At 36.7% G+C, this 22,175-nt stretch overlaps 1 protein-coding gene across 14 annotated transcripts in view; it reads left to right on the forward strand.

The window, feature by feature from the left end:
- ARB2A (ARB2 cotranscriptional regulator A) overlaps positions 1-22,175 on the forward strand; it is a 493,797-nt gene that overhangs the window by 442,088 nt on the left and 29,534 nt on the right. Inside the window, exon 11 of one of the 14 annotated variants that reach the window (XM_063810251.1) lies at positions 2,063-2,909. The exons of the other annotated variants lie outside the window; for them this stretch is intronic. Coding sequence (XP_063666321.1) covers positions 2,063-2,067 — 5 coding nt within the window. The 3' untranslated portion in view covers positions 2,068-2,909. Of the gene's footprint in view, positions 1-2,062; positions 2,910-22,175 lie in introns of those variants that run through there. 14 annotated transcript variants of the gene reach the window in all.

Raw genomic sequence — 22,175 nt, forward strand, 5'->3', positions numbered from 1 at the left:
TATTTGACTAGAATGTAAGGGTCTAACAACAGTGTGTATGATTAGAATATAAAAGTCACCGTTGACTAACAGGCTGTGTACACCCTCCAAATTAGCTACTTCTGACCAATGCAGATTTCATTTGTAGTATGCAGGAGTTTGCCTTCTGCATACTGCAATGGGGAAAGGTTTTCCATAGCCCCAACATGACAACAACACGTAATTTGAAAAACAAGTTCTCCTTCCCTTGATTCTCTATTAAAGAATTTTAATAACATTAAGAATCCACAATGTTAATGCTGCCTTACAAATGTAGGTACTCTGTTTTATACTTTTTTTAATGGCTGAGTAACCCTTTGCAAATAGGTTTCTCTAGTTAGCCCCATTCAAACCTGAAAACAGTGCCTCTCATAACTTGTCTTGTCAGTCAGGTATGACGAAGACATGTCCCCAAATATTAACTAGTTCTTCCCACTTCCATGACAGTAGATTTACCATTTAAGTGTTACATTTGTCTGGAAACCACACCCTTAATTGTTGAGTTTTATCACCTTTTAAAAAGGTGCTTTGTGTGTGCTTGTTAATTTGTTCATTCACTCACAACTCTAAAGAGCAAAGCTGTCTTCTTTGGCAGACTGGTTTTTATTTTCACTTTGTATGGTGTGGGGAATACAGCAGTGGTAAGAACAACTAGAATTAGGAAGGGATAAATGTGGTATTTCACGTCAAACATACAAATTAGGATGACTTTTAAAGTTATAGTTCCGTCAACTTATTTTAGATACTTTAGAAAGTACTTTAGAAAGTTCCAAAGTCGTCATTCAGACATTTGGGGATCACAGGTTTTGGTGTAATTATCAGCTTGCTCTTGTGAACAAAATTATAGGCCAATCCAGTTTTCCCCATGGCAGATCGACAGACCTGGTAGATTGAGTAGATGCAATGTCTGCATTATATATTGACTCTGGTAGAGCTATCCATTGTCTCTTTCATGGTCTGATGATCAATAAGGAGGGAACTGGATGAATGATAAGAAATGATAAGATGAAGAGAGAAGACTTTGATAAGAATAGCTTTTATCAAAGTAAAGTGGTAAAGAAGAATAAAATACATAGTGAAGTGAAGAGGAATATTCTAAATTCAAGTACTTATCCTATCCACTGTTCCTAAAACTCAAAAAGACAAATACCATCTTAAATGCACTGAATTAAGTGGACTCAAATTTGCATTTTGTTCTTTGTCTGCCTCTTTGGTAATTTGGAAAGCTTCTGATTTCTTTGTCCTCATGTTGCTTTTAAAAAACACTGTCAGCCAAGGCCCTATCCCCATTCTTTTGTTATTCTTATATATGTGGACTGCCATCTGCCTTGCTTTTATAGATCATAGTCATTTTTGCCTTACTAATTAAATAGCTTTAACAAGCCAGGCATGGTGGCTCACGCCTATAATCCTAGCACTTTTTGGAGGCTGAGTTGGGAGGATTGCTTGAGGCCAGGAGTTCAAGACCAGCCTGGCCAACGTGCCGAAACCCTGACGCTACTAAACAATATAAAAACTAGCCAGGCATGGTGGTGCATGCCTGTAGTCGCAGCCACTCAGGAGGCTGAGGCACGAGCATTGCTTGAACCCAGGAGGTGGTGGTTGCAGTGAGCCGAGATCAGGCCACTGCTCCAGCCTGTGTGAGACTGAGACGCTATCTCAAAATATAATAATAATTTTTTTTAAAGCTTTAAGAACATAATATTTTTATATTGCTTTTCAAATTAGAGTAACTTTTTCTTACCAAAAGAAAAAAATTAGTAGAAAAAGAAATTTAGTGATTGAGATTAGATTGTATAAAATTAAGTGTAGCATCATGAACATTCTAATTTAGTCATTCCTTACTCCTCCTTCACATCCAAACTTTATCTCTTTAAAGTCATTAAGAGCGTCATTGAGATCTTGTCTTTTGGCAGTGAAATTCACCTTTCAGTTTGCAAGAGCTGTGATATGAATTTACCTATAAATTGGCCCAAAAAACTAATGAATATCACTAGCTAAATTATGGCTTGACTTTTCAAAATGCATTCTTAATCATTTCCAGGCTGAGAATGGTATCTCATGTCTGTAATCCCCGTGCCAGGAGGATTGCTTGAGGCCAAGAGTTCAAGACCAGCCTGGACAACATAGCAAAACCCTGTCTTTACAAAACTAAATAAATAAGCGAGCTGGACCTGGTGGCACATGCCTGTAGTCCCAGCTACTCAGGAGGCTGAGATTGGAGGATCACTTGCACCCAGGAGTTTGAAGCTGCAGTGAACGATGATCACACTTCTGCTCTCCAGCCTAGGCAACAAAGCAAGACTCTGCCCCCACCCACCAACCAAAAAAAGAGAATTTTCAACAGTGGGCATCTATCAAGAATACCTGAATAGCTAAAACTAGTTTAGGCACTATAAGAGTTTGTAGATATGTAAAAATGGAAGGTATGATTAGTACCCATTAGGAGCTTACGGTTTAAGGAAAATGCAAATTTTGACTTCTACAACTACTAAACAGCCAGAGGTGGGGAAATTAATACTGTAATTTAGAAGAAAGGGTACAAGGAGGTTTCAGCCTAGAGGAGGAGGATGTAAGAAGAAAGGTAAGGGAAGCAATTGGAAGGTTAAGAAAAACCTCATAAAGGCAAAGAGGAATAATTAAGGAATATTCAGAAACCTGTCACTGCGAGAATTTTTGATGTATGCACCTCATCACCAAGAACTCATAAGACTTAAATCCTACCACTCTTATTATTTTTGGCATTTTCTCAAAGTATAGATTGTGAGCTACAGTTTACAGATTCATTTCTGGACTCCAAAGGAATAAAAATTTTAAATTTTCTTTTTATGGACCACAAATTATACCACATCTCTTATATTTACAACTCATGAATAAAAGTTGTTTTTATGATTTTGGTCTATTGTTATGTGTTGACAGTCCATGTACATAGTTAGGAGCATCTACCACACCAAAACTGGAGCTTTAAGGGAAGGTTTCCTGAACAGTGAGCCTTGAGCCAAACTTAAAGGAATCAGGAATATGCATTGTTAAGTAGGCAGGTAGGTATTCCAGGGGGCAGATGGAACATGACTTGCACAAAACTATGGACATGGTAATAGGGGAATAAAAATTAATTTTATCGATTTGGTTAGTACCTGTCATTAGTTAGAACATTATAATAATCACCTTTGGAATGGCCTGTTAACACAAATTTAATAATAAATCTCCTTTTCTCTGTTAAATGGACCAGGACAAGTATTGTTCATTGCAAGTTCCTATATTAAAAAAAAAAAAAAAAAAAAAGGATATGGCACTATTTTGATCCTTTGATTAATTTATAAAAGTTGACCTAAGTACCAAGGGGGTCTGGGTTGGAGAATATTAAATACATTTTTTTTCACAAGTTCCATGGCATAAAATGTGTAGCCAGTTTTTCATGAACAAGCCTTTATTAAAAAATCATCCTGACCAATTCATTTCTCATTTTCAAAGTGGGCAATACACCTTCCATATGTCATTCATGTGAAATAACTGTGTGTAATCTGAATAAGATGTAGATGAAAGGATCCATGAGTCTACGTTTATTAAAATGAAGGTTGAAGTCTTTAAAGATACCTACCCTGGTATCTTGTGTAATCTTCTATCAGGATTGTATCTCCATTTCAGTTTGTATGACACTACCTGTTTTGAATAGGATAAAGACTCATTGTTACTGTCAGGCCTGTTTTCAAACTAAATATTCATCTAGTCCTTTGTGGCTGCCATTTTTATCAGGCATTCAGAACAGCTTCCCTTTGCTGATCTGCCATTTTTCTGCAAATCACTGTTTCACTTGTATGATTTCTAGTGAGACAAGCTTAGACCTGGCTGCCTTTCTCTCAATAACAGAGAAAAGAACGTCTCTGGTGCCTATGCTGCAGAGAAAGTTGATTCATGTGTAAATTATCATTTGGCCTTTATTTGCTTGGCCTGTGGAGAGTACACATGCAGATAAAAAGCTCGGTAGGTCAGGGCTCAGTACGTGCAGGTTTCTCCAGTGGCCACAGTGACAGCGTTAGAATTGTTGTCACAGATTATCAGACACGCTATGATGTCTTATCATTATTTATTTGCAGTGGTCTGTGTTAAATAAACTCTAACACGGAAAATGCATCTATAGTAATAGAATGCCATGTGCCTGACCCCTGTTTGTTTTATCAGCTCACATTCTAAATAATAAAAATTGGTTTGGGTTTTCTTGATGTTAGATCTGACACCTGTATGTTTCTGCCATCAATGTTTCTGTCTTTGGTCTATCTCTTCTTTCTTCTACATTATGCTTTAGTTTTATCAGACTTGACTGTTGTCCAAGTTTGTTGTGAACCCTGGGTACTATCTTAGTGACAAATCCTATCAATTAAGGTAGATGTAAAATGCTGTTTGGGGTGTGTATAGCAGCTTCTAGGCACTATGTGGAAATAGTTATATAAGCTACAGAATCTCTTATCTGTGACTCAGTTGGTTTTCTTATAAGTAAAATCATTTAACACAGACTCATTATTAATTTCACTATTAAAAGAGTAAATTGTGATTTCTTTTATTTTTTAGTACATCATGTCAATTCTCTAGGTGTAATAGCTAAATCTGAATTTATAAGGTAAATTATTGAATATACATATGAAACTGAGAAATGCATTGAAGGCCAGGTGCAGTGGCTCATGCCTGTAATCCCAGCACTTTGGGAGGCCAAGACAGGCAGGTTACTTGAGCCCAGGAATTCAATATCAGCCTGGGCAACATGGCAAAACTCTGTCTCTACAAAAAATACAAAAATTAGCCAGGCATGGTAGTGCATGCCTGTAGTCCCAGCTACCTGGGAGGCAGAGGCAGGAGGATCATTTGAGCCTGGGAGGCGGAAGCTGCAGTGAGCCAAGATTGTGCCATTGCACTCCAGCCTGGGTGACAGAGTGAGACTGTGGCAAAAAGGAAAAAAAGAAATGCATTAATAAATCCCAAAATGATACGATGTCTTCAGTCTGCTTTTACTGTTAAGGTCTTGTAATATCTGTCGTAAGTGTAGAGCTAATATATTATACCTATTTGTGCAACCTTTATTTATTTGTATAATTCATATTATGTATATTTGTCACATTATAAGACATATTATTATTATATATATATATATATATTTTTTTTTTTTTTTTTGAGACGAAGTCTCGCTCTGTCGCCCAGGCTGGAGTGCAGTGGCGCTATCTCGGCTCACTGCAAGCTCCACCTCCCGGGTTCATGTCATTCTCCTGCCTCAGCTTCCCGAGTAGCTGGGAGTACAGGTGCCCGCCATCATGCCCGGCTAATTTTTTGTGTTTTTAGTAGAGATGGGGTTTCACTGTTTTAGCCAGGATGAAGCCATATTATTTTTTAAAGTATCTTATAGCCCAGGTGTGATGGCCTCTAACATACTTAAAAAAAGAATATGCCTATAATCTCAGCATTTTGGAGGGCCAAGGCAGGAGGATTGCTTGAGGCCAGGAGTTTGAGACCAGCCTCGCCAACATAATGAGAACCTGTCTGCAAAAAATTTTAAAAACTTAGCCAGGCATGGTGGCACGCACCTGTAGTCTTAGCTACTTGGGAAGCTGAGGCGGGAGGATCCTTTGAGCCTAGGAGTTTGAGGCTGCATTGAGCTATGATCATACCACTGCCCCCCACCCCCGCCCAGCCTGGGTGACAGAGCAAGACCCTACCGCTAAAAAAGTATAAAAATAAAAAAAAGAGTATGTTAGAACCAATGGAGTATGTTTTATAAGGCCTACATTATCAGAACACTATTGATACATGAACCCTTTGGAAAGCGTTCCTCTTATTATAATAAAATTAAATGAGTTAAATTATGCAGTTAATATTACAAAATACTACCTTTATTTCTTTCTAAAGATAATCACTATTGAAGAAATTATATTTAGAAACAAATTTATTTCACTTGGCCAAGAAGATATAATATTTCATTGTAACTTCTGATATTCCATTAGGGAAACAATGCACTATTTATTTAGAGTATACTTGTAATTGTAATTAACTATATGGAAATTACATTTAGCTAATTATCACCAAGACCTGAACAAATAGGATGATCTTCCTTCCTTTGCTTTCTGCTGTGCCTCTCACCACCGAAGCCCAGTTGAGATGTGAAGGGCGGCCAATCCCATTCCATCGTTGTACATGCCCTTAGACAACTCTTTCCCTGTGCAGTCTATCCGATAGCCTTTTTTTATATTTCATGTGGAACAAGGGAGAGATGGGTGTATATTCAGCCTACCCATCTATCTCACCTGATCAGTTGAAATAGCTTCTTTCCTCATTTCCTCCCAATTTCCCTACTTCTCTCCTCCTAGGCTGAAATAATTTACCAAGTTTAGCCCAAATGGAAAAGAAAAATACAGGAGGAAACTTTTAGCTTTCCTTCAGGGGAAGGGGAACGTTAAAGCTCACCTACCTTACCTTTAGTCTCAAATAATAACTGTATAGAAAAGTTTATGTTTGTAACCTGTAAAAACAGTTTGGCACAGGTAAGCGAATTGTTTTATCACTTGATTGACTGCAGTTTATATAGTTTGGTTTCAACCAGGAGAGAGACTGGAGGAAAATAGAAGGGATTTGCTGACAGAATAAGAGAGTTGGTGCTGTGATTTGAATATGTCCCCTCTAAAATTTAGGTGTTATCAGTGTAACGGTGTTGAGAGGTGCGGATTTTGTGGGGTGATTGAGTCATGAGGGTGGGGTCCTAGTCAATGCAATTAGGTTCCCTTTATAAAAGGGCTTGATGGAGGGAGTTTGTCCCTCTTGTCTGCTTTTTGCCACATGAGGACACAAGAGTTTCTCCCCTCTGGAGGACACAGCCCTCGTCAGACAACCAAACCTGCCAGCACCTTGATTTTGGACTTCCCAGCTTTCAGAACTGTGAGAAATAATTTCTGTTCTTTTCAAATTACTCAGTCTCAGCTATTTTGTCGTAGCAACACAAACTGGTCTAAGACAATGGAGTAAAACTCAAAAGATGGAGTTACAAAAGAGCAGCCTTGCTTAACGCCATCTACCATCTACCCAGTGATCATCACTACAGAGTTGGAGCGAGGGAGGGACAGTAATTGTAATGGGGGTTGTCCTGTCAGTGCTCATGGCACACATGAAAAATTGTGAGAAAAACATATAATTCTGTTTGTACATTGGTTAACTGATGTCTTACTAAAGACAGTTAGGTGTGTAGGTGTGTATAAATATATTTTATGTGTATGTGTATGGTATATAGCATACAAACATAACATTTAAGTGTAAGTATCAACAGTTGTGGCAATTTTCCTAAGATATATCTTAACGCATCTGTGTTGAGATAGGCATGCTATAATTATGACAATTAAAGACACTTAAAAGTAGCAAGCAGATTTGTTTCTATGTGTAATAATTTATTTACCCTGGTAGCTGAACTCAATACAGTATCTCCTTTTTAGTTTACTCTTATCCAATATGGGATAACCTGTTTTCATGGAACCCTTTTATCTACAAGGAACAGAGACCTACTCAGCTAACCCAACCCCTAATACTTGGAATGAATTTATAGTTTGTCTCCTAAAGAAGATTCTTACAGAAAATATGTAAGAACTAGATTTCACCCTGAAATCTTAACATAAGCCAATTAGACTTCATAATGTTGCTGTAACGTGAAATGAATCTGGTATGGGGTATTGTGAGAGTACTCATTATCTTGTGATTAGAACGTCATTGAAAATTAATATTGATCTACAAAACAGCTACTCTTGCCACTTAGCTCTCATGCGACATATGGTATTTCTCTAGAAGAGTGGTCTCTGTTTATCTCTGATTCCTTGTTTTACTTACCTGCTGACCAGCTTCTTCCCCTTACTCTTTCTGCCCACTCAGTACTTTAGGAAATGCATGGCCTTCAGGTCCCTCTAGTCTGACTTGACTTCCTGACTTTTCAGCCACAATCATCCACCGGTCTCTTGGTGTCATACATTTAAATTTTTAAGAAAATTATTTTTTCTCATCTTTTTCCTCTAGAGCAAGCTTGTCCAACCTGCAGCCCAGGATGGCTTTGAACGTGGTCCAACACAAATTCGTAAACTTTTTTAAAACATTATGAGAGTTTTTTGTGATTTTTTTTTAGCTGATCAGCTACCATTAGTGTTAGCCTATTTTCTGTGTGGCCCAAGACAATTTTTCTTCTTCCAGTGTGGCACAGGGAAGCCAAAAGATTGGACACCCCTGATAGGTGATGACTCTCTGAATAGGCTATACTTAGCTTCCTGGTTTCAATAGCTGTGCATAGGAGGTGTAGGGTAATGTGAAACAAAAGATGACCCCTTACTCCTGTCCCTGAAACAGGTCATAAGCAATGTAGCTTCACTAAAAGGAGTGATTGGTGAGCAGGTACTATGATTCATACTTCTCATATATAATCTACCTTAAACAAAGTACTATCCCTAGTTTGGGGCACCAAACCATTAACATGACCCATTGCTTAAATGTTAACTTCCTCGAAGAAGTCCCAGACTACACGCTGTATATGCTGCTAGCATATGCTCCCATAGTACTCTGTATTTCTACGAGCATAAAGCTCATCAGTGTTATCTTACTACTTATGCAATGCCTTTCTTCTCTCACAAACTCTCGAGGCCTGTGAAAACAGGGGCCATGTCTTTCCCATTCACCATTCTGCCACCTGTACCTGACCTAGTGCTTGGCTCATCATCAGTGTCCAAACATTTGTTAAGTTATTTAGTTATTAAGTGCCTTAACCCTATAGGAATCAACTATTTTAAATTATAGGCTTAATAATCTTCCAAAACCCAGCTCTCCCTCTAGAACATTTCCACTTCTGACACTGATATTATCAGTACCCCTCAGACAGGGCAGACTCTGACTAATCTCTTTCCAGCATCAAGGCAGTCGTCATGTTTTATTGGTTTGTTCTTTCTCTCTTATCTGTGATTTCTTCTCCATTCCCAGTGCCACCATCTTAGTTCAGTCTCTTCCTCTTCACCTAACTGGTACCCCTGTCTGTAATCCCTCACTTGCTATTAAATCCTGTACATCTTCCTAAAAAGCAGCTTTTCATACCTCTTTCTTTATGTAAAATACTTCATTTGCTCCCCTTCATCTAAAGAATGAAATCCAAACTTCTGTGTCCATCACACTCTTGTTCCTGCTAAATCTCTAATTAGGTTTTCTACTACTATCCTGCACAAACTTTCATTCTATCCAAACAAGTCTAACTCTGTTCTCCAAATAATTATAAGCATTTCTACTCACTTCTTTGTTCACTTATCTTCTTGCCCCTTACTCATCTCTGGTCTTCTTTAAAAACCTACCATAAGTTCTGCTTTCTTCATAAAGACGTCCCCACTACCCAGTCCTCAGCAATCATTTCTTCTTCTAAAGTTAGAGGACTTATTACCTATATGTGCAGTATGATGATGAAGAGTCTAAGCCACAGTCAAATTGCCTAGGTTCAAATCCTGCCTCCACGAGTTACCATCTAGGTAACTAAGCAAGTTATTATACTTAACTCCGGTAAACTTTAGCTATATCATCTCTAAATGACAGCAATAATAGCACTTACATATTGTGAGAATTCAATGTAGTAATGCATCTAAAGCATAGTGAGTATTCAATAAATGTTTTCTATGAAATTATTTGTACACTATTGATTAACTTTTTAAATTCCTGTTATATGCTAGATAGAAACTGTATAAAGAAGTTAAGATTTAAAAAAAAAAAAAACTCTATTCTATCTCCCAATTAGATTGTAAGGCCCTTACAATTCATTCCTTCTGTCCATACATATTATTGAATAACTGATGCCTTCAAAACACTGTGCCAGGTACAAGGAATTACAAGGTGACAAAGTGGAACTTCAGGTGCATTGTGAAAGAAGAGTAGGGGTAGTTTAGTACTGCGGAAGCAAGAATATAAGTTAACAAATGAGTGGATAGACATGTTTATAATGTATTTAAAGAAAAAAGCCTCTTATGTATTGAATGAGTGTCCTTGACCTTCAAGCCCATTATAACTACAGCCCTTGTTATTGTTTCTTGCACATGGTAAGAACTCAATAAATGTTTATTGGCATCAGTGAGCATGGTGGTGATGATGAAGACTTTAGAGCACCACAATTTCCAGCCTCTCTTTAGAGCTGTTAACTTTATTTGGCTTCTTTGCTTCTTCATTTTCCACTGAATGAATGCCAGAAAGTCTTTTTCAAATTTTTTTCTGTCTGATCAAGACTTAGATAATGTCTGCTTCTTTTGGTAGCTAAACATCTCCCAAACTCAGTTTCAGGCTGCAGTGAGAAGACACTGTATTATGGTATTGCCAATGGAAACCACTTCACATTTGGGCAACATCATGATGTCTAAGTGGCTCAGATTCAAGTTTAAGGATAGATTCTGGTTCCTGCACATTTGCTGTCAAAAACCACTTTATAAGAGCCAAACTGTGGACTCCTTCCAAGTTTTAGGCACTATTAGAAGTACCATTAAAGTACAACAGAGTTTCAAAAGATTATGAAATTCTGATTTTTTTTAATATACCATGTTTAACGATACTTCCATGAAATTTTACTCAGTTCCTTGTTTCTGTCATGGAGCTAAAGGTAGTTGAAATCTCATTTTTATATAGCATCACAGGTTTTCTAGAGAACTCCAACTTGGAACTTGATAAAAATTGTGTACTGTTTTATACAACAGTGAATACATAGAACAATTCCGGTTTTCAAATGAAACTTCGAAATAAAACTTCAAGAAGACATATAATTGTTTTTTATGCTGTGTATCTTAGTTATCCCCACCCCCACCCCCACCTACTAACCATACCCTATCCCTGTTTGCTTCCTTTGGTCACCCTACAGGAAACAAGACATGTAAGACATCATAGTTAAAATAAAGATTTTTATAGGACCAGAAACTGTTTAGAAATAAAGATAATTGGCCATCAGCCTATGATATGACAATTACATTAATTTAGCATAAAATTTATCTTTGAGCTTCCTTACACTCAAGGCAAAAAAGGAGATAAGTGGCTGACAATATCTTTCTCACTTGAAAAGCAAAAACATATAAGCTCATCTGAAAAGATATTTTTCTTACAGTAAATGCCAAAGAAGTCATCACATATTATTTCCTTATAAACAATTATTTGTGAAATGATTTATTTAGTTTCTACTTTCCCCATTAGAATATAAACTTTTTGAAGGCAGTGACCACATCTTTTCTGTTAACTACCATAATCTGCAGCTCATAGAAAAAATGTTGATTGAAATGAAATGAAATGAAATGAAATCACACAGATTCTCGTCAAAGAAACATAGACTAACAATGGCCATATCTTCCACCCATTTTTTATATCAATGATAGTAAAAGACTGTAATGTAACATTACATCATGACTCACATGGGAGGCCACATTGATTTTTGTTATATTTATCATAACTTTACTATGACCAAAGATGGAAAAATCTAGAAAATTGACCATTTAAATGTACCTTAAACTTATCACTTAAATATTATTGTCTTAACCACATTTTTGGCAGGAGCTGAATGTTCAAGAATGCAAGGGGAGAGACCTCTAATGAGAGTCTTAAGTTGACCATGTCTTGTGTTTTGACTCAGAGAGATCTCAGACAAGCTGATAGTACAGTTGGTATTATTCTGCTAGAAACATTAAGAAGTCTAACTTAAAACTGAATGGAAGGCCATCCAACCTTCACAGAGGAAAAAATAGGTATCCTTGTACTTGTCTAATATAGATAATAGCCATTCATTTACAAAAAAAGTATCAAAAATAGGAAGCATTATTTTAAAGATAACAATGCATATTATATAGCAAATTTGGTTACTGTTGTTTTTAGCTGAAAGATTTCTATATTAATTTACTGTGCCAAGGGTACTGTGTAGTAGAAATACAGCCTGGGGATTGAATCAAAGTTTGTAATGCAATGTCATTTTCCTTATAGGCAGAATTTATCTAACAATGACTTCTCATATAACACGCTGAAATTTCATTTTAATGCCACTTACATAAAGTGCATTTTGGAATAAGGCAGGTGAGTCTTGGATTCTTCCAAGGGAAATTAGTACTGTAATCTCCTCAAGGATGACACCTATGTCTTGTTTTACTTTATATGCCCATTGCCTAACAGTGTCTGGCATATACAAGGCACTTAGGAAATGTTTGGACTAAAATTAACCAAGCTCATATAAGGTTATGGCATAACCTGTATTCTTCAGGACAGCATTGTACTTAGACCACAAGGTACTGATTTTTTTCTAACATTTGTGTATTGGGATGTAATTATCATAACCATTTTTCTAATATATTTGCTGTTGATTTCTGACAAAGTATAAGACATGTCATGAAAGATCAAATATGATAGGTCTAGAAGAAAGACAGGAAGGTCTAATGGAACTTACTATCCAGCTTGCTTACTAGCATTAGGCCAGTAGCCTAATCCATCTATCTTACCAACAGTAACTGCATCCCAGTTTTCCCACTTCCTGTGCAGTTTTTCTGAGAATAATTGCGGATGCCTAACAAAATCAAAAGGAAGCAGTTTGCTACTGCAAACTAGTTGGGAGTTTGCTACTATTATCTGTGGCCTGAGAGAGGCCATCGTCTTTAGGGTATTGATATTCCATCCATCTTATCTCAGATCTACAGATACTGGAGAGTGTTAACTTACTCCCATTTACAATTTTCAGTCTTCTCTCTGACATATGGAAGTCGCACTTTTTACAGAGGCTCATCTTCCATATCCGCAGTTCACACTTACTGAGGCATGACGCATGCTAGGCAACTAACCCCTGGTGGAGAGGAGGACAGCATGGAAAAATGAAAAAGACATGGGTGGTTCCTGACCTTAACAAGCTCCAGCTAACAAATAAATAGCCCTGGTATCCCCTAATTGAAACACAGGGGTCCTCCAAAATTAAGTTTAAAAAAAAAAAAAAACTTATAAATGATTGTGCAAGGGCCTAAGCTACATCCTGAACAAATTTTAAAACTCTGCCATATAGTGCTGTGGGTAGTGTTGGTCTGTCTTTGTTTGGGGAAACAAAAGAAAGATGTGTGGAGTGTTGCTTTTTTGTTTCTTTTAAAAATCTATTTAAATGTGAAGATATGGTAAAAATCAAAATAATGAACAGTGTCTTATTTCTTCCTTTTACCATACTTTTCCAAAGTAAGTGTGAATAGTACATGAATCCTTAAAATTATTTCCATGGAATAGAGATAGAGCTTTTTCGTGAGAATACTATTAATACAGAAGCCAGAAAGTGGCATTGAATTCAGTTTTTAACCAAATACACAGTTAAAATTATGTTTCCTCTATTTCCAAAAGCTTTTAACAATCATGTTTTTTATGATCATTTCACTCAAATGATTGGGTTACTGAGAATAACAGGCTTATAGCAGGTTAGAAGCAAAATGTGCATTATCTTGTCATTTTTTAATGTTTGGAACTTAGCACCTACATTTTTTTAAAAGCATTTAAATAATTTTGAAATTTTAAAATTTTTCATAACAGTGTATTCTTTTCTCTGGAAAATATAACATTTGAAGTTAACTACTTATCTCAGAAAATGTCTGTAATTCATTTTTAATTCAGTTTAACATTTATGGAGCTCCCACTACATCAAGACTTTACCAGTCAGTCAGTCAACAAATGTTTATTGCATGCCTCTCTGTGTGAGGCACTCTTCTAGGCACTGGGAGGAGACACAGTGCAGACATAGCAAAGTTCCTTCCCTGAAGGAGTTTACATTTTAGTCAGAGGAGAGGGACAATAAACATGAGCCAAGATACAAGCTAGTGAATAAACACCCAAACAAATAAATGATTTCATATATTAGTAAGTGTTACAACAAACATTTAACAGGATAATGGGATGAAGAGTGACTGAGACAGGAATTGAGGAAGTAGGGAAGGTGGCTCTCCTTTAGCTAAGGGTGTCGTCATATGTGGCCCTTCCATTTTCTTCATACTTTGAGGGTGTCTAGTCCCTAGTCCTGTGGCTGCTACTGCACTTCATTTAACTACTTAAAAACAATATACAGTCTTTGTACTGCAGAGTAATATAACATCACTGACTTAGGTTGTTTTCTCCAGGAAAATTGACAAAAACACACTAATCCAACCAAATGTCTTGCTCTTTCCCTTGCCTATTACTAACTGGTCTTTAAAGGTGAAACTTCTCTAAGCCATGGAAGGGGAATGAGATGCTGGGCACCAGAGGAAAAAAATAACAAGCCCTCACTATAGGCCCTAAAGAGAGGAAATTTGAAGGTGACACAAGGATTAAGGACTCAGATACTTAGTGACAGAGTTATTGACCATAGTGAGAAAGTGAGGAAAATGGATACTAAGGACAGTATTAAGTTTTCCATTACTGGCATATTGTAACTGTGAAGGTGTCCTATACATTGGTTCAAGCCAGCTTCTAGTTTATATATTTACATGGTCATTTATATGCAAATGATAATATTAACTAAAGAAACAAGCTCTTAGAGATAATCTAGAGAATGAAGAACACAAAAATCCCATATATCTAAAATTGACAATTAATATTTCCATTTAGATGGTGCTTCAGAATGTATAAAATCCTTTCACAAATATTATCTCATAGAGTCCTCAAGAACAATGGTGTGAAATGGTACTATTATTATCTCAATTTTATACATGAAGAAACAGAGGCTCTGCAAGGTGATTTGTGCAGAATCAAAAAGCTAGAAAGTGTTAGGACTAGATGTCTCACCCAGAGATTATGTTTACAAGTGCAGGGTGCTTTCCACTACACTGCAGCTACAAAAGATATTTTCAAAGGGAACCAGGAACCAGACACAAAAAAGTAGTAGTCAGAGTGGTGATAGGATTGTGAATCTGAAGCTATGACTAACATGTCAGTGAGAAAGTAATCGGCAGTATCTTTTGGCAACAGAAGGCTGCAGGCATAAGACGGGAAAAATGATTCTCAGAATGCAGTCAGAAAACTAATCAATGATTTTTTAAAAGAAAGTTTCTACACAGCAAAGTAATGATAAGTTTTGCAGGTAACAAGGAGGGATTTGATAAGGAGGAATGGGGGGGGTCTTATGCCAAGGGTGTCTTCAAATAATTTTATGAAAAACAGACATTAGCAATTAACTAGGTAGTCAAGATAAATAAGAAGTTTGGAAAAACATAGTATGCTAAAAGGAATGGGGGAATATCATTAAAAATATCATGATATCTAAGAGGAAAATGACATTTTTTATGTGATGTTCCCACAACTAGGCATTCTAAAGTAGAAAGAACATTTCTGTGATCTGTTGAGAAAGAAAGCATGGACACAAATAAGGGAAGACATGTCAGGCTGAGGAAAGAAAAATTATAGAAAAATATGCTCCTATAGCATTCTCCCTTACAGTATGGCATAGTGTTAATGACTGTAAAATAAAGATAAGAAGGACCACAGGCTTCACCTTAGAGGGAGTTCTTCAAATTTCAACTATTACACAGAGCCCTTGCTTATGGTCACCATAAACTCTTTTCTGGTGGCCACTGGAAAACTAGATGCCATTAAGCCTTTCAGGAAGTTAATTACCATAAAAAGTGAGTCAGACTCACCGGTTTTCATTTTTTTCTGTTTTCTGATTTTCTGAATAGCACTAGATTATAAGCTCAAGGACAGACTATGTCTCATTCATTTTTGTATCTTCACACCTAGCACAGTGTCCAGCATACAAGAGTAATTCAATAAATGTTTATTGAACGGAACTAAATTATTTTAAAATGCAAAATCAGGAGCCCCTATCTGAGTCAGTCATTCATTCAAGTGACTCAACATACTCACCCTAGAGCCAAAAACATGGATGTGAGTCCAGTCACTGGCACTTGCCAATTCTATGGCCTTTGGCAGTTCATTTAATCTCTTTGGTCAGTTTCTGTGTCTATAATTTAGAGGTGATATTTTCTGCATCACCAGCCTCACTGGTTTGTTATAAGGATAGACTCTAATAATATATATGAAGATAACCAGAAACTATCAAGTGCTATACAAATAACTATATTTTTCTCTGAAACCAGTAGTACCAAGATGCTCCAGTAATAGACAGACTCCTTGGTCAAATGCTGGGTTCAATAAAGATAAGCAGGCTTCTTATGAGCAGGCCTTCTCAGAATCTTTCACTTGGAAATCAATATTGCAAAAGAAGAATTAATGTCTTTTTATATGTGACCAGAAGAAAACATCTAGTTCATATAAGTTGTACCAAAATATTCAAATAACAATCCTCACTCTCATTTTTCAAACAGGATCATGTCAGACACTATACTTGCACTTTACATACATCAACTTTAACTCTCATTACAAATCCTATAATGTAAGTATTATTTTTATTGGCCCCATTTTTACATATTAAAAAAGAGAGAGATTAAATAACTTGCACAGAGTTAAAGCCGATAGAAAACATCTTACATTTAAGGAAACTAGCACTGAGAAATGGGACATAAGCAACATATGCCCTTTCTCATTTTTGTTCTCTCCTTTTTTTCCACCTGCTACAACTCTAGTTCATGTCTACATTACCTCTAGACCAAAATTTTCCAAAGTGTGTTTTTAAAGTAAAAGTCCTCAAAACTGTCCCAGGAGAAACTCATTGGTCAAATATGTTTGGGAGATGGTACACATTAAATTCCTTCTGTGTGTCATAGTGTACATCAGCACATTGAAGCCTTTAAATCAGAACTTCAAATCAGCAGCTGTTGATATCCTACAAAGCCAGAGTTCCGTGGAATAAACTTTAGGAAATGGTGACTATTGAATAAGTCAACCAGTTATATACCATCTGACTACCAACAAATCTAGAGTACCATCTTCACCATGAACTATATGTAAAATTGTTGGAAATATACAGTTGATTTGGTAATTTTGCTAAATGTAGTCAACCAATTTCCTAAAGATTCTCTAATATAATTTTTCGCAACTCTGACGGCAACTGATAAAATAGAAGATGACAGAAATCCAGATCACTTTTTAATCTGAGAAATAGTACACTAATAGAGGATTGAGTTTATTTTACTTAGTCAAAATTATTATTCTGATTATTAAAAATGAGTTGAAATCAGTGATTTTCAACCAATGTAAGCATTTCAACTTCAAAGGGAGGCCAATGATGGAAAGAACTACTTCTTCCAATTTTCCTTTGAAAAACCAGGAGAAAATTGAAGACTAATTTATTTATTACTCCCATGTGTAATACCTGAGAGTTGTGGTTTAGTTGCTCCATGTCCTTACCAACATTGGGATTATAGTATTTCAATTTAGTTTTAATTGAAGTGACTAGTCCATTTAAATTTCCTGTAATTATTGATATGTTTGGATTTGTGTCTACCAATATGCTATTTATTTTCTCTTTGTCCCATCACTTCCTCTGTTCTCTTTCTCCTTTTCTGCCTTCTTTTGGGTTACATTTTTTGATATTTTATTTTCGTTGTTCTGAGGTCATTTTAGCTATACCTTTTGTAATGTTTTTAACAGTTGATCTAGGGATTTAGGATTGGTCTCTGCATCCTCATCTTCTCATAGTCTTAGAGTTAATATTGTATAATTTCATGGAAAATTTAAGGAGCTTACATAGTATAATTCCACCAGTATAATAACCTCCTGTTTTTTATATTATTGTTGTCATATCTCTTACATCCATATGCATTAAAATCAAATAATATATTGTTATAACTTTTGTGTTTAAGATTCAGTTATTTTTTAAATAAAATAACAGGAGAAAAACATACTCTTTATTTTTATACTCATGTTTATCATTTCTAGCGCTGCGCATTCCTTCTTGTAGATTAGAGTTTTATCTTGTGTCATTTCCTTTCAGCCTAAAGAACTTATTCTGTCATGTCTTGTAATGTGGATCTGTCTGCAATATATTCTCTCAGTTTTTGTTTATCTAAAAATTTCTTTATTTTACCTTAATTTTAGTTAAAAGGCATTTTCTCTGGTTGAAAATCATATTCTTGGCCAGGCACAGTGGCTTACACCTATAATCCCAGCACTCTGGGAGGCAGTGGCAGAAGGATAACTTGAGCCCAGGAGTTTGAGACCAGCCTAGGCAAAATAGTGCAACCCCTGTCTCTACAAAAAATAAAAAATTAGCCAAGCATAGTGGTACACACCTGTAGTCCCATCTACTCAGGAGGCTGAGATGGGAGGGTTGCTTGAGCCCAGGAGTCCAAGGCTGTGTTGAGCCCTGGTTGCACCCCTGCACTCCAGGCTGGGTGACAGAGTGAGACCCTGTCTCAAAAAAAAAAAAAAAAAAAAAAAAAAAAAAGAGTGTTCTTTCAGTATTTGAAAGTTGTCATTTCATTGTTTTCTGGCCTCTGTTGTTTCTGATGAGAAATCAGCTGTCATCTCTATTATTGTTAAGCTGTATATAGTGTGTATTTTTTTCCATGTGTTTTTTTGGTTTTGTTTTTTCTGAGACATGATCTTGCTCTGAAACCAAGGCTAGAGTGCAGTGGGACAGTCATAGCTCACCGCAGCCTTGATCTCCTGGGTTCAAGCAATCCTCCTGCCTCAGCCTCCCAAGAAACTGGGGTTATAGGCATGCACGACCATGCCTGGATAATTTTTTTTTTTTTTTTTTTTAGTAGAGAAAGGTCTCGCTATGTTACCCAAGCTGGACTTGAACTCCTGAGCTCAAGGAATCCTCTCACTTGGCCTCCCAAAGTGCTGGATTACAAGCATTAGCCACCATGCCCAGCCTAGTTGTGGATTTTCTTTGCATTTATCCCGTTTATTTGCTGGGCTTCTTTGATTCTTAAGTTAATGTTTTTCACCAAATTTGGGATTCAGGAGTATAGTTTCTTCAAATATTTTTTTTCTCCCCTATTCTCTGTTTTCTCTACTCTGGGACTCCAATTACATATAAATTAGTTGATTTTATACTGCCTCACAGGTCACTTACGCTTTGTTTATCTTTTCTGCCAATCTGTTTTTCCCCTCTTCTTTAGTTTATATGATTCCCATTGATCATTTTTCAAGTTCATTGAGGTTTTCTTCAGTCTTTTCCAGTCTGTTATTAAGTCCATCCAGTGAATTTTTCTTTCAAATATCAAACTTTATAGTTCAGCAATCACCATTTGGTGTTCTAAGGTTTCAATTTGTCTGTTGAAGTATTCTATTTTTAGCCCATTATAGCCACTTCCTCAAGTCCTTGAACATGTATATAATAGTTTATTTAAAGTCTTTGTTTGCTAATTCCAACATTTGGGTCATCTTCAAGTCTGTTTCTGTAGTTTTCTTTTTTTTTTCCCCCTTCTTGATATGTTCCAAGTTGTTATTTCTGAACAGTAGGATTATTGGTGATTTCAATTTTTTATGTTTTCTACTTTTTTCTATAACAAACATAGGTAGAACAGTAAAGTCCTTTCTTTTTTCTTTGCATACTCAGTAAGTTCTTATTATATGTTGGACATTGTGAATGATGAATTGTTGAGTCTCTGGATCCTGTCATATTCTTCTGAAGAGTGTTGGTTTTTGTTCTAGTGGGCATCTAGTGGCTGATTACCTTGCCTATGTTCAGGCTTGGTTTTACAACTTGCTATGATGAGTTTTGCCCTTAACTTTAGGGTAAACACTGGGACCTGTGACATTATCTTTATTCCTAAGGAACGGCCTTTATGGGTTTCAGGGAAAAGCCTGAGGTATTCATCAAGCCTCTTTAATTTGGCAAGATACCAAGTCTAAACCATCTGTCCTGCAGGGGGCAGCAGCCTAAATCTCTGCTTATGTTCTTCAGACATCTAGCTGTAAGCCTTTTGTCAGCTCCTTTGAGTCTTCCCATGCAAACACGTTCAAAATTCAACCAAAAAAATTAAAAAGAATTTATACACAGATTTGGAGTTATTCCCATTCATAGTTGGTGCCTTTTTGTTAGGAATTTACCTTCCTGGTTTCCAGATGTTCTGGCATCCCCAGACTCCAACCTTTGACACCTTAAGCCAATAAAATTGCAGCCTTCTGCTTGGGTTCTGGCTAGCCTGCACATGCAGGAAGGCAAGTTCTCTCAGCTGAAGGGCCACTCAGTGCAGAGCCCTTCTTTGAAGGGTTTAATCTCTTCCAGTCTCTGCCTGCTTTTGGTTGCTTCTCCAATCCTATCAAATAGATGTCTTTTATATTTTGTCCAGAGTTTATCATTGTGACCAATATGAGGGTTAACCAATTGCCAGGATAAGAACCCTCAGTATAGTGTCATTTTAAAAATGCATTTGTTGTGAAATATGGTTAGCTTTTCCATTAATAAAATAATGCATTTTAAACAAAAATAATAAAATGAATGTTTATGTGTCAGAAAAAAATCTGAAAAGATATGTTCCAAGTTGTTATTTCTGAACAGTAGGATTATTGGTGATTTCAATGTTTTTTAACTTATATATTTTCTACTTTTTTCTATAACAAACATAGGTAGAACAGTAAAGTCCTTTCTTTGTTCTCCTGGGTAAATAATTTGTTTATAATGACTCTTTATAATAAGATATGCTTGTGATTCTCTGCTGCATTTTATATTTCAATTTCCATAGGTTAACAATCTGAAATTCTAGTAGTCTACTAGTATGGTAAACAGTATTTTTTCTGGCTTTAGGAATAAAGAAATTGGGACAAATTAAAGTTAAATAGCTTGTCTAGAACTTCAAGCATATTGATAGGGTAGCCAGAAATAGATCTTAAATTTTAAGTCCCTCAGTTCAGCTGTGTACACTATTTCTAAGCCCTCAGCATCCATGCATGCAGTTAATTCTACATTTTCTAATGGCTGTAGAAGAAAATTATCATAGTTAAATATAAGCCTCAAATATTTTGGAAACTTCACTTCAGTCACTGATTTCAATCTCCTCTCCATCAACTCTTTTACTAGAACTCCTAACAAGTGGAAAATTTAACTGATTTTAATTTTACTACAGTTAACCCTCCAAGAGCTAATAGCAAAATGGAAGGAAGGCATGCATTGAGTTAGCAGGGAATTTCCTTCTTTCCTGGGTTGTAAGTTTCTTTATAAAATAAAGGATGGGTATTCAATGTAATCATTCAGTGGTAGATATGTAAACTTAGCCAAGCATATTTTAATCATATTCTTATGTTTTTACTAACATAATGTACTTAAAATGTCATAAAACTTAGGGATAGAATTAGTGTTGTCACTCTGAAGTTTCAGATTGAAATAAAATAAATCTTATAAAAGATGCCAAATAAAACTATCCTTTAAAAGCCTATAAAATTAAATTAAGAAATAATTATTAAATCTTTTTTTTTTTTTTGAGACAGGTTCTCACTCTGTCACCTAGGCTGGGGTGTGGTCACTTGATCACAGCTCACTGCAGCCACAGGCTTCTCCTGGATTCAAGCAGTCCTCCCACCTCAGCCTCCTAAGTAGCTGGGGCTACAGGTGTGCACCACCACACCTGGTTAATTTTTGTATATTTTGTAGAGATGTGTTTTCCCCGGGTTGCCCAGGCTGGTCTCCAAGTCCTGAGTTCACATGATCCGCCCACCTCAGCCACCCAAAGTGCTGGGATTACAGATGTAAGCCACCATCCCTGGCATCTATTAAATCTTAATCGTTTTCAAAATGCGATCCTGCACTTGGCGCAGTGGTTCATCCCTGTGATCCCAGCACTTTGGGAGACCAAGGCAGGTGGATCACTTGAGGTCAGGAGTTTGAGACCAGCCTGGCCAACATGGCAAAACCCCATCTCTACTAAAAATACAAAAATTAGCCAGGCATGGTGGCAGGTGCCTGTAGTCCCAGCTACTAGGGAAGCTAAGGCAGGAAAATCGCTTGAACCCGGGAGGTGGAGGTTGCAGTGGGCTGAGATCGTGCTCTGGGTGACAGAGCGAGACTTCATCTCAAAAACAAACAAACAAACAAAAAACTGTGGGCTGGGTGTGGTGGCTCATGCCTATAACCCCAGCACTTCGGGAGGCTGAGGCCAGCGGATCCCAAGGTCAGGAGTTTGAGACCAGCCTGGTCAACATGGTAAAACCCCATCTCTACTAAAAAATACAAAAATTAGCCAGGTGTGGTGGTGAGTGCCTGTAATCTCAGCTACTCTGGAGGCTGAGGCAGAAGAACTGCTTGAACCCGG

The sequence above is a fragment of the Pan troglodytes genome, chromosome 4, assembly GCF_028858775.2.
Source record: "Pan troglodytes isolate AG18354 chromosome 4, NHGRI_mPanTro3-v2.0_pri, whole genome shotgun sequence".
NCBI lineage: Eukaryota > Metazoa > Chordata > Mammalia > Primates > Hominidae > Pan > Pan troglodytes.